This window comes from Phocoena sinus, chromosome 8, assembly GCF_008692025.1.
Source record: "Phocoena sinus isolate mPhoSin1 chromosome 8, mPhoSin1.pri, whole genome shotgun sequence".
Lineage (NCBI taxonomy): Eukaryota > Metazoa > Chordata > Mammalia > Artiodactyla > Phocoenidae > Phocoena > Phocoena sinus.
In genome coordinates, this window is record NC_045770.1 from 26,057,084 (window position 1) to 26,069,112 (window position 12,029).

The following is a 12,029-nucleotide window of genomic DNA, read 5'->3' on the forward strand; positions in this document are numbered from 1 at the left end:
GTGTACAAAGAAAAAGGAACCAGAAACTATATTAATAAAAAACAAAGAGGAGGGCTTCCCTGGTGGCGCAGTGGCTGAGAGTCTGCCTGCCGATGCAGGGGACAAGGGTTCATGCCCCAGTCCGGGAAGATCCCACATGCTGCGGAGCAGCTGGGCCCATGAGCCATGGCCGCTGAGCCTGTGCTCCACAACGGGAGAGGCCACAACAGTGAGAGGCCTGCATACCACAAACAAACAAACAAACAAAAAAAAACAAAGAGGAATAAGAAAACAGAGACAGGGCCACCAATAAAGTAAAAAGAGTTTCATGTAATGTTCAACAATGTTTAGTCCTATAGAGAACGTAATTAAGATAAAGACTGAAATAGTCTTTTTGGTTAATTTGCTTTGAATTGGGCAACTGGATCAACATTACTATTGTAGCTTCCAAAAATAAACAGCTTTGGAGGCCTCACTGAGGTGGATTTAAGAGTGAACCAGAGAGAGCCTCTAGGTAATAAAGAAGAATGGCAGCTACCTACATCTTTGTCTCCCCATATCCACCAGAAACAATAAAGAACAACAAGAACAAATAAATTTATATAAAAATCATACCTTCAACCTGAGGAAAAGATAGGATATATCCAAACCTCAAATTACAGTTGACCCTTGAGCAACATGGAGGTTAGGGGTATGCCAACCCTCCATACAGTTGAAAATGTAAGAATATAATTTAGAGTCGACCCTCCATATCTGTGGTTCCTCCATATCTGTGGTTCCACATCTGCAGATTCAATCAACCAAGGATTCAACCAAACTCTACCAAAACAACAATCATAGAAAACTGTAACAAAACAGAGCAAACTGAATTAAAACACTCAAATAGCATTTGGGTATATAAAAAGCAACCTGACTTGAAAACTCAGAAAAATTAAAAAAAAAAACAAAACAGAAATAGGCAAAAATAACTGGCATAATTGAGAGATGATTAAATTCAAGAAAGAAATGGAAGATAAGGCAAAATCATATCGTAAATGAAGATTAAATTACAAGGTGCCCATAGAGAACAGACTAAATGAAAATTTAAGAGGCAAAGAAGAAATGCTAAATAGCAAGCAATATGAGAAAGGAAACAGGGTTAGAAAGAGTGAAATGGTGGACAAAGGAGAAATAACACATGTATAATTGGAGTCTCTGAAGAAGAAAATAAAAACAATGTAACAGAATTAATACTTAAAACTATAATTATAAAAACTTAATTACAAATGAAAAAGATCTGAATTTACATTTTGAAAGGGATCTCAAGGTAACTGGAAAAGTAAACCTAGAATGTCAACTCTGAGACATATCCTGTTAAAACTATTTAGACTTGAAATAAAAAAAAAAATCCTCAAGGATTACAGGCTACATGACCAAATAAACTGTAAAGGCAAAAGAATTAGACTGGCATCAGTCTTCTCAAAATCACATACACACACACACACACACACACACACACACACATATGTATATGGCAAGGCAACAATGGAACAGAATTTTCAGAAAACTGAACAAGTGTGAATCAAGGGTTTTATATTCAGCTAAGCTATCCTTCAAGTATCAGTACTATAGAAAAACATCTTTAAATATAAGAAATTAGATAATTGTGTACCCATGAGCCACTAATGAGGAATCTAGTAATGAATGAGCTTCATTCAAGCAAGAGATGACTTGAGAAAACTTCAGCCAATAAACAAATTAAAATGATGCTGAGCATTTATCATATTTATTAAATATGAAGAAGCTTTATGACAAATGAGTAATAGGGATGACAATGCAAAACCAATATATAAACATTTTATGTTGTGACCCGGTAGAAATAAGATAACTAAAAAATGGAACATAAAGAAGAAAGTAGAATAAGCTCATTCATTGCTGTATGCTATATAGGCAATAGGTGTGAATTAAGGGTTTTAAAAACCTGATAAATCAGAAAGTAAACATTTAATTACAATGAGGATAAAGTATAAGTAAAATGGTAACCACTAGAACAAAAATTCAAACCTTCCTAAATATCAACAAAGTTTTTAATGAAATAGCAAATAATGTACATTACATGGAGAAATAAACAGAGCAAATGTAATAATTATAAAATTTTGTGAAAGACTTGAGACCAAACATTCAGTCATATTAATAAATATAAATGGGTTTGACACATCTATTAAAGGAAAAGTGCTTCCAATCTGGCTCTCAAAGCAAGAACCAACAGTATGACACATATAAGAAAGTTATTTAAGAAGGCTAAAAATAATGGGATGGACAACGGAATGTTAGGTAAATGAAAACAGTAAGAAAGTAAGGGTACCAGGCAAAGTATAATCCAGGCCAAAAAAGGAAAATTGTGACAAAGAAAGCTCTCTTTTAATGCTAAGAGCCACAATTCAAAATAAAGATAATAGTTAACTTGTGCCAAATAACACTGTAACCAGAATATGCAGGAAGACAAAGATAGAATTGCACTAATAGTAGAAGACGTTAACAAAACAAAGTACAAGACAAAATAAGTGTACAAAAAATGACTATGTATATAGAAGACCTAAACATAACATAGACTTTATGACTATAAATCAAACTTGACATGCTGATAGTAGACTGTATACCATCTAAAGTACATATAAACTATTCATAAAAAGTAATCATATATGAGGCCACAAAGTTCCATAAAGCAGAAATATTAACAAAAAATATCTGATCACAATGTAGTACTAGAAATTACTAACAAATTCAAAAAGCAAAAATGATCTTCTACTGAAATTAATAAACCTTATTTTAAAGAATCCTTGGGTCAAATGAGAAATACGAACTGAAAGTAAAATTTTCTAATAATGAAAACACTTTATATCAGAATCTATGACATGTAGTTAAAAGAGTAAGCAGAAAAATATTGATCAATAAAAGAATTAAGAATAAATGAATTAAATTCAAAAATTAAGGAAAACTTCAATGAGTTTACTAAGTTTTCAGAATTGTCACTAATACCCCAAATTATGAAAAGAAACAAACTCAGTCATATCTTTTCTCTCTTATTTGCCTCCCTCTTTTCATTGAGAAAATATTGGAAAAGGCTGGAGAGAAATGGGCTAACTTATGAAAACGTGGACAATGGAGATGACTTTTTGAAGTGAATGCTCCAGTATTAAACACTGAGTTGGGAAATAATTTAAAACCCACATATCTTTCCCAATGGGAATGGAAAGATTTCTACTAGGCAATATGAACTATGATACACAATATTTACTATCTCACAGAGAGACTTACAGAGCTCAGCAATTCTAACAAAACATCTTAATCACACCTCCACTCTCCACCCTTCCCCACAATCCCCTCAGGCTACGAAAAAGTAGATAGAATAGGAACTATCCAGGTCTCAAACTACAGTGCTGACTGGAAAACAAATTGGTTCAAGTTAAAAAGTATGAGGAAAGCCAAGCAATTTTATTGCTGATAGAATGTACAACACAGATCTCCAAGCATGAACTAGATGAAAAGAAACATTCTGGCAACTCTGTAAACACACCATAGCAAAAAAAAAAAGAAAAAAGGAGTAAAGAATAAATGTATAAATGAATTGAAACAATGCATGCAAACTACAAAAAGCATGATTAGAAGAAAACTCACACAAAAGAAATTTCCGTAAAGTGCTTCTTGAGCAACTTGATGAAAATCTAAATGCAATAGACAAAAGCTCAAAAACAAGATGATTTAAAAAATAGAACTAGGAAGACTGCTTAGCTATAAAAAATGAGAAACCAAAAAAAAAAAAACATTGCTACAGAATCAATAAATAAATTAGGAACAACAGGTACACAGGACAGACAAGGCTAAAAAAATCAAACTGACTTTATTTCCATTTACTAAGGTGACACCAAATATGAATTTGGATCAACTAAAAGGAATGCAGAGTACTGGAAATTGCAATACTTGTGTATGTATAAGAGAATTTTTTTCCTCATTAAAAAGTTGCTTTAAAATAGAGTCAGGTGTTTAAAGCAAAAATAACAATGTATTCTGTAGATTCTAATAGACATAGAAATAAAATGTAGAAAAACAAAGGGCAAAGTGGGAAAAATGAAAGAAGAAAGTTTTAAGGTTCTTAAAATGTGAAATGGCATATTTTTGGTGGACAAACTCTTAGGGTGGCCTCCATTATGTGCCAATCCTGGTGTTCACAACCTTGTGATTGCATCCCCTTGAGTGTGGGGATCCAGGACCTGTGACATGCCTCTACCAACAGTATATGGCAACAGATGTGATTTTGTGTATTATGTAAGAGTTCAGCTGCCATCTTTCTGGAATCTCCCTCTCTGTCGCTGGTTGTGAGGAAGCAATAGGCCATGTTAGAGAACCACATGTGGTAAGAAATTGCTGATGCCTAGGGGAGCAGAGAGCACCTTCTGGCCAACAGCCATTAAACAACTGAAGTTTTCAGTTCTAGCTGCAAGGAACTGAATGCTGCAAAGAACCATGTGAGTATGGAAGTGAATGTTTTCTGAGTTCAGTCTCCAGGTGAAAACTCTGTCCTAGCTGACACCTTGGCCTGGTGAGATCCTAAGCAGAGAGGACCCAGTCAAGCTGTGCCCGAACTCCTGACCCACAGAAGCTGAGATATTAAAGATTTGTTGCTTTAAGCTGCTAAAGTTGTGGTACTTTGCTATATGGCAATAAAAAATGGATATTATTGATATAATGTTTAGGTTTAAATCTATCATCTTGTTATTTGCTTTCTCTTTATCCCATTTATACTTTGTTTCCCTGTTCTTCTTTTTCTGCCTTCATTTAGATTATTTTATGTTTCATTTTACCCTCTTTGTTGGGTTTTTGCTATAAATCTTTATTTGCTTGTTTTTTTTTTTTTGTGGTATGCGGGCCTCTCACTGTTGCGGCCTCTCCCATTGTGGAGCACAGGCTCCGGACGTGCAGACTCTGCAGCCATGGCTCACGGGCTCAGCCGCTCCGTGGCACGTGGGACCTTTCCAGACCAGGGCATGAACCCGTGTCCCCTGCATCGGCAGGCGGACTCTCAACCACTGCGACACCAGGGAAGCCCTATTTGCTCGTTTTTTTATCTTAGGATCTGCTTTAGAGTTAATTACATATCTTTATCACGGCCTACATTCAAGTTATGTTATACTGCTTCAAATATAGTACAATATCCTGTACTTTCACTTCTCCCCTTCCCACCCTTGTGCTATTATTGTCATTTATTTTGCTTTTACATATGTCATAAACCTCATATGGGTTTTGTTTATAGAAGTAAAATATCTTTTAAAGAAATCTAGAGAATAAGAAAAAAATCTTATATATTTATTCATGTAGCTGCTTTCTTTGCATGCCTTGTAATTTTTGACTGGATGCCAGACACTTTGAATTTTTTATTGTGACTACTGGATATATTTTTATTCCTATACATACTTTTAAGCTCTGTTCCGAGATGCAGTTACTTGGAAACAGTTTGAGCCTTTTGCCTCTTGCTTTTAAGATGTCTCTCAAGACTAGATCAGTGCTAAGTGTTGGAATAATTATTCTACACTGCAATTACCATTGCAATTACTCTACCCAATTCCTAGTCAATCTTGAAATTTTCCATTCTAGCTATCAAGAAAGGTTCCCTCTAATCATCTCGGGTAGATCAATCTTTTCCTGGCCTTGGGTAGTTTCCTCACATGCATACAATTAGTCACTGTACAGATACTAGAAGGGGACCCTCTGAAGATCTCTAGAATTCTCTGTGTAGCAATCTCTTCTCTAGTAACCAGTCCTGTTGTCTTAGTCTCCCCAGACTCATAGCTCTACTTCCTCAACTCAGTTAGTTCAACTGGCTCTGCCTGGATTCTCCCAACTTGTACCACAAGGTGGAAACTCTCACAGCAATAAGATAGGGTAATACAGGGTTTATCTCACTTTCCCCCCATCTCTTAGGGCTCATTATCATTATACCTTCTTGCCTGATATCCCATGTCTTAAAAAACATCCTTTCATATATGCTGTCTATTTTTCAGTTGTTTTGGACAGGAAGATAATGTGGTTACTTTGTCTTAGCTGGAAGTGTAAGTCTTGAGTTATTTCTTATGAAAAACAAAGGCTGACTGAGGGTTGAACCAAGAGTGCAAAGGGCAGAGCAAAGAGCCCAATGGAGTCATTCTCAAGAAGCAGGACTGGGGCCCTAATCAAGCAACTGGCAACATATGCTTGACTTAATTTTAGAATTACTAGTGAACAGTGACTAAAATGTGCATCGTTTTCCATCTTTTTCAATGAATGTTTCTACTACAGTAACTATATACTTCTCTTACTACTGTATGTTTGAGAGTGTGTATGTGTATGTGTGTGTGTGTGTGTGTGTGTGTGTGTAAGAGGTACAGATAATTTGTCTAAGTACACAGGTCTTCAGATTGAAGCACCTGAGTAACCTCATCTCCGTCTGGGCCTGATTTAGATGGGATCCTGAATTTTGAGCCTAAGCCTAATGCCCTACTGGAATGGGACTTTCCTGGGTGGATTTGAATATGCTTTTCACATAGGAGGAGTATAAGTTTGTGGCCAGAGGGTGGACTGTGGTAGATTAAAGATGACCACAAATTATTTGACACTACTCCCACTGAGAGATAGGGTTATGACCCCTCTTCTTGAATGTAGGTGGGCTCTGTGACAACTTTATCATAAAAAGAACACAGCAAAAGTTAAACTGTACCAGACTCTAGAAGATTAGCACCTTCCACCTCTTATCTCTTGGAACTGTCTTTTGGAATGCTTGCTCTGGAGGAATCCAGAAGCCATATAGCAGGTCCAACTACCCTGAAATTGCCATAGGAGAAAAGAGTATTATAAGCCCGTCCCCAGCTGTTCCATTCATTCCACTATAGGCACCACACATGTGAGTAAAGGAACCATTTCCACGATTCCAGCTTCAACATACACTGTATGAAAAACAGAGTATCCAGACATATGACCCCAGTCATCTCCAGACATTTGAGCCATCCCAGCTGAGGCCCCGGACATCTTGAAGCAGAGGCAAATCATCCAGCTGAGCCCTGACCAAACGTCTCACCTATAAAACCATGAGATATAATGAAATGGTTATTATAAATAACTAGAACAGGAGGAAAATCAGGAGTTCAGTTTATATATGCTTACTACCGATACAGTTACAGAACAGATGTCAAGTTGGTATTTGGATATGTGATTCTGGAATTCAGTGAAGATGTCCAAAGTGAATAAAAATTTGGAAAACAACCTCCTTGTTCTGTTCTATTTTCCTTTTTCCATAGTACTTATCACCTCTGACATTTCCTAGACAATTTATTTATTGTCTAATGTGTACTATCTGTCTTCTCTGATACAATGTAAACTCCTCAAATACAGGGATTTTTGTTTTCTTCACTAATGTAACCCCTGCACACAGACCAGTGACTGGCATATAGAAGACACTCAAATATTTGCCGAGTAAATGAACCAACTTAAAAATAGTATTTAAGACCATTTTATTGAGAAAATTACCTTGGGAGAGAGTGAATACAGTAGTTATGGTTTGAGAATAGGCATTTCACACTTAGAAGTTGACAAGAGGAGAAACCAGCAAAGGAGATTGAGAGGATGCAGCCAGTAAGGAAAGAGGATAAATAAGAGACAGTGTTCTAGAAGCAAAGTAAAAATAGTGTTTCAAAAAGGGGAAGTGATCAAGTACGCCAATGAAGCTGATAGAGTAAGATGAGCACTGAGAATAAATTATTTGATTTGGTAATGTGGAAGGAACTGAGGACCTTACCATAAACAAAACTAAAACTAGTAGAATAGTGAGGATGAAGTCTAACTACTGAGAACAGGAAGAAGATGGAAGGAAAGGAAACAGATTTTTTTTTAATGAATTTTGCTCAACTGGAGAAGAGAAATGGCTAGGGGTGGCAGTATGATGCCAGGGCTTGTTGTTGATATATTATAAAAGGTTTTGTATGCTAATTGAAATAATCTTATAGAGAGGAAAAAAATCTAATAATTCAGAGGGTAGAGGCATTTGAGTAGGTGAAAAAGGATGAAATCTAGTAGTACATAAATGAGTTGACTAGCTCTAGGTAAGGACAACAAAATAATTTACCTACAGTTATCAAGAGGAGAAGCGGAGTACCTGGGTACAGATGCAGGTATATTAATTAGATGTGGTAGAAACTCCCTTCTATTTAGTTCTATTTTCTCAGTAAAACAGGAAGCAAGATTCATCAGCTAATAATGAAGACAGAGGAGGTGTAAATAGTCCTTTAGCACTGGACTTGAACATACTTGGCACATATCTTGCATTAGAACTTATTGTGCTGTAATTATTTTTGAACATATCTCTTGCACCACTAAACTATGAAATAATTTTAAGGTATAGGAAGTATTTTTTATTTTTGTACTACCAGTATGCAACAAAATGCCCTGCAAACAAATGTTTGTTAACTCACTGATTGAATAAATGAATGTTAAAGATTCCTCTGAGACTTTGCAGCAAGGCCAAAAGAGTCTGAAAACAGCAAAAAAATAAAATACTATCAAGTATCAATGTGATAACTTAAATCCAATTTGCAAATATTGAGAATCTGAAACCATTAAACTTCCAACTTTTATTAAAATTTTAAAACTTCAGATAGAACATAAACATTTCTCTTTTTTCAAGATACTAAAGAAATGAGATTTCAGTATTAAAAATAACTACGTCGAGTTAGGAGTTACTCTAGAGTACATGTCACATTGATTCTAAATATTCAACATTTCATGACAAAACGTCAAGGTTCCGCTCCAAAAAAATCAACATCTTTGAAGAAGGGTTACTACAAAAATATCTTCCATATAAAAAATAAAGTAGGAACACTCTTAGAGACCATGGCCATATTTTATACGTATAGGGTTTTTCTCTTCACACCAAGTGTAAGAATAAAGGAAAATGAAGAACCTTAGATCAAATGGGACAACAGAATGTGTTCCTGACACTAAAAATACTCACATTACTTAAGATTTTGTAATAATCAATACAACCCCAAAATGATGATTTGGCTAAAATTTTTAACTTTCATACAAACCCCAAACAACTGTAAACTGTAATTTCTGGAACAACTACTTTTAAAATCACCAAAATTCAAAGACACTATTTAAAAATACAGAAATAAAAACAAATCATGAACATGTTATATACCTTATTTAATTCTTAATTACTTTTGGGACATTCTTTATTCCTTTAATAAAAAGAATAGTAGTAATATATATGCTATTGGTAGAAAATTAAGAGCTTCTATAAAATGCTGTGAAAAGAAATTTCAATTATTACTAAATATGCCAACTCTTAGTTTAAAAAATGCAAAAGAAGCTAGTCAGCAGACTCAAACTTGAAGCAGACCCGCTTCCCTCTGAAGCAATGATTTGCTATACTTCCTAGATAATCCTTCAAAAAAGTCTTTCTATATGTTAATATAAATAGTTCAGAATACCAAGACAGAGGTACAGAACAGGACATGAACAGGTCACATGACGTAACTGGTCTTGCTCCACAGTTACTACAATGAAGTCCACAGGAGCAGGTGGGGAAGGAAACCGACACAATCCAATGATGCAGTTGTCATAAACCCAGATCATGATTCTCTTCCTATTACCTGATGATCAGTTGTTTAGTTAGATGCAATGGAAATAAAACTGAAAGAAATATGAAGAGGAAATAAAAAATGAAAGGTATGTCTCAACATTTTTTATTTTTGGTGAAGTCAAATGGTTTCCACCACTGAGCAAACTGCAGTACTTTCTTCCTCTGATCCTCAAAGCTTTCTCGGATCCCTTTCCTCCAAAGTCTTGGTTCTACATCCAGCATCCCACCAATGATTTCCTTTCAAAGAATGAGAAAAATACAAACACGTGCATGTATAAATACTAAAAACAGGAATGAAACTATTTCTATTTATTCTGTTACTAAATATAACATTAAGTAGTTTCTCCGTGAGGATGATCAAATTTTACATAGGTATTAGTTTCAAGTTAAAAATAAACATTCTTTTCATTTAGTTCTAACTATGCAAACCTTGTGATTCTAGGGGTCCTAGCTGTGTCTCCTGTCAAACAATTTGTCTATTTTGTTGCTTGTTAACACATCTATCAGACAGCAGCAAAGAGGAGGAAGAGAAAATGGAATTTAACTAATTTGGTCCTTATTAGCTGCTCTGGTAAAAGTTTGAAGAAAAAGTTGATCAACATGTAGCAATTATTAACTTGGTTGTTCAACTACAGTTGAATCTCAGGCTAATGTTCTCCTTACTACCCAGTATAGTTAAAAGCCAGTTTCTTCTACTATTAGCTGTAGATATTTTTTCAGGAAACAAAATCATATTTTAGTACTAATCTAAGCAAACCAAGAATTAGAAATTATAAATCACCTTCATTTAAAAAGTCACATTCCCAAGCCCTGAAAGGAATGGATTTCTGTCTGCTTATTATTCTAGATCATTTCCTTCATGATCCTCTTCCTGTGCTATCAGCTACAGAAATTAATCAAATTTATGATAGTGAGTATCCATGTACAGAAAGATATGGGGGAGATTTATAATGCTTCGAGGAAGGGAAGTACGGTAATACAGGAAAATCTTGGGCTAAGGGTTGAGTTCTGCATATTCAGTCTAGGTCTGCAGGATTGTGTGGTAAGACCTTGGACCTAATCACTCTAAGACATAGGTTCTTCATCTTAACAAATATACTAAAGGGACATACTATGTACAAGCAAGTGCCAAATATTGTAGGGGATACAGAGATAACTAAAATACATTTCTCTGTCTTCAGAAAGCTCATAACAGAATGTGGAGCTGTGATGGGAGTTATAAAGCAGAATAAGGCAAATGTCAAAGCAGACTACATGGAAACTCAAAAAGAAAGAAGATTCTAATTGTTGGAAAAATCAGGAAAAGCTTCATGGAAAAGGAAACCTCTTTTCAGTGGGAAAGGGAAATAAAGGGGTTAAGAGACATAGTTTAAAAAAGGGGCACATTTAGATTTAATGCAAGAGTTTCTTGGCACCAGCCAATCACTAGCAATGTAGTTTAAGAAAGCCTAGCTTATAAATTGATCTAAAACTGTCTATAAAGCATCAAGTTTTGTCTCATGTGTACCATATAAGGACTGATTCTTTTTCTGTTACTGAAGCAGATGTTAATGGAAAGAGACCAACCCTTCTTGCTCTCTAAACAACTGCAGGCTGAAGGGAGTTTTGGTCTCATAGGCTGTTTCTTGGAAAGAAGATTTTGGGGAAAACGGATCAATGATGTAATGCTAACTAAAGAAGCTTTCCTTTTAACATTAAAACGGTATCATAAAAATCATAGCACATGCATAATATTGGGGGGGGCGATCTCCCAATTAAATTTATGCAAGTTAAAAAATTGATATTTTACTTCATTTTCACTAGAATTAAGTTTCCTTTTTTTGAAAGAAATAAATGCAGGGTCATAAAGCTTTGAGTTATAAAGCTCTATTGAATAACAACAGAATTTTTCAGAGCAATGAAAACAAATTTCTAATTAACTCTGGGAAAAGATATTCTGAAAAATTCTCAGACAAGTTTCTGTAACATATCTCAACAGTTCATAGATGAATGTGATTTTAGGCCTCTAGTTAACCTTTAAGGATAACAGCATAAACATTTTTGAGTCCAAACCTCTTACATGTCACTATTCTTTGCAGAAAATGATCTTACACAGGAGATGAAAGTGGGGAGAAAGAACAGGAAACCATGGACAGAGTTCATCTAGGCTCCTCTAATTTAGAGAGAAAGGCCTGAGTTATACTAGATTGAAAGGTCACTTCTAGAGCTGTTATTGCCCAGACTTCTTTTGATTGCTTCAATAGCTACACTAATTTCATTCTAGTCCCTGATACTAACTTACATACTTCCCAGATACTCAGTAGACCTTAAATTTAAGGACTATAACCCTAGAAGGCAATCTGTAGTAACAGAAAAAATCCACTAGCAAAAAATGAAAGATCTACACTCTAGTATCTGTCCA

The 12,029-nt window shown here is 35.2% G+C and overlaps 1 protein-coding gene across 2 annotated transcripts in view; it reads right to left on the bottom strand.

Annotated features, from left to right (window-relative positions):
* Nucleotides 1-1,729: 1,729 nt before the first annotated feature.
* The window catches only part of CWF19L2 (CWF19 like cell cycle control factor 2), a 250,268-nt gene continuing 239,968 nt past the window's right edge, over nucleotides 1,730-12,029 (bottom strand). The window contains exon 18 of one of the 2 annotated variants that reach the window (XM_032640618.1): nucleotides 1,730-9,865. In XM_032640618.1, coding sequence (XP_032496509.1) covers nucleotides 9,722-9,865 — 144 coding nt within the window. In that variant the 3' untranslated portion in view covers nucleotides 1,730-9,721. The remainder of the gene's footprint in view (nucleotides 9,866-12,029) is intronic. The other variant, XM_032640619.1, reaches the window with a different exon arrangement.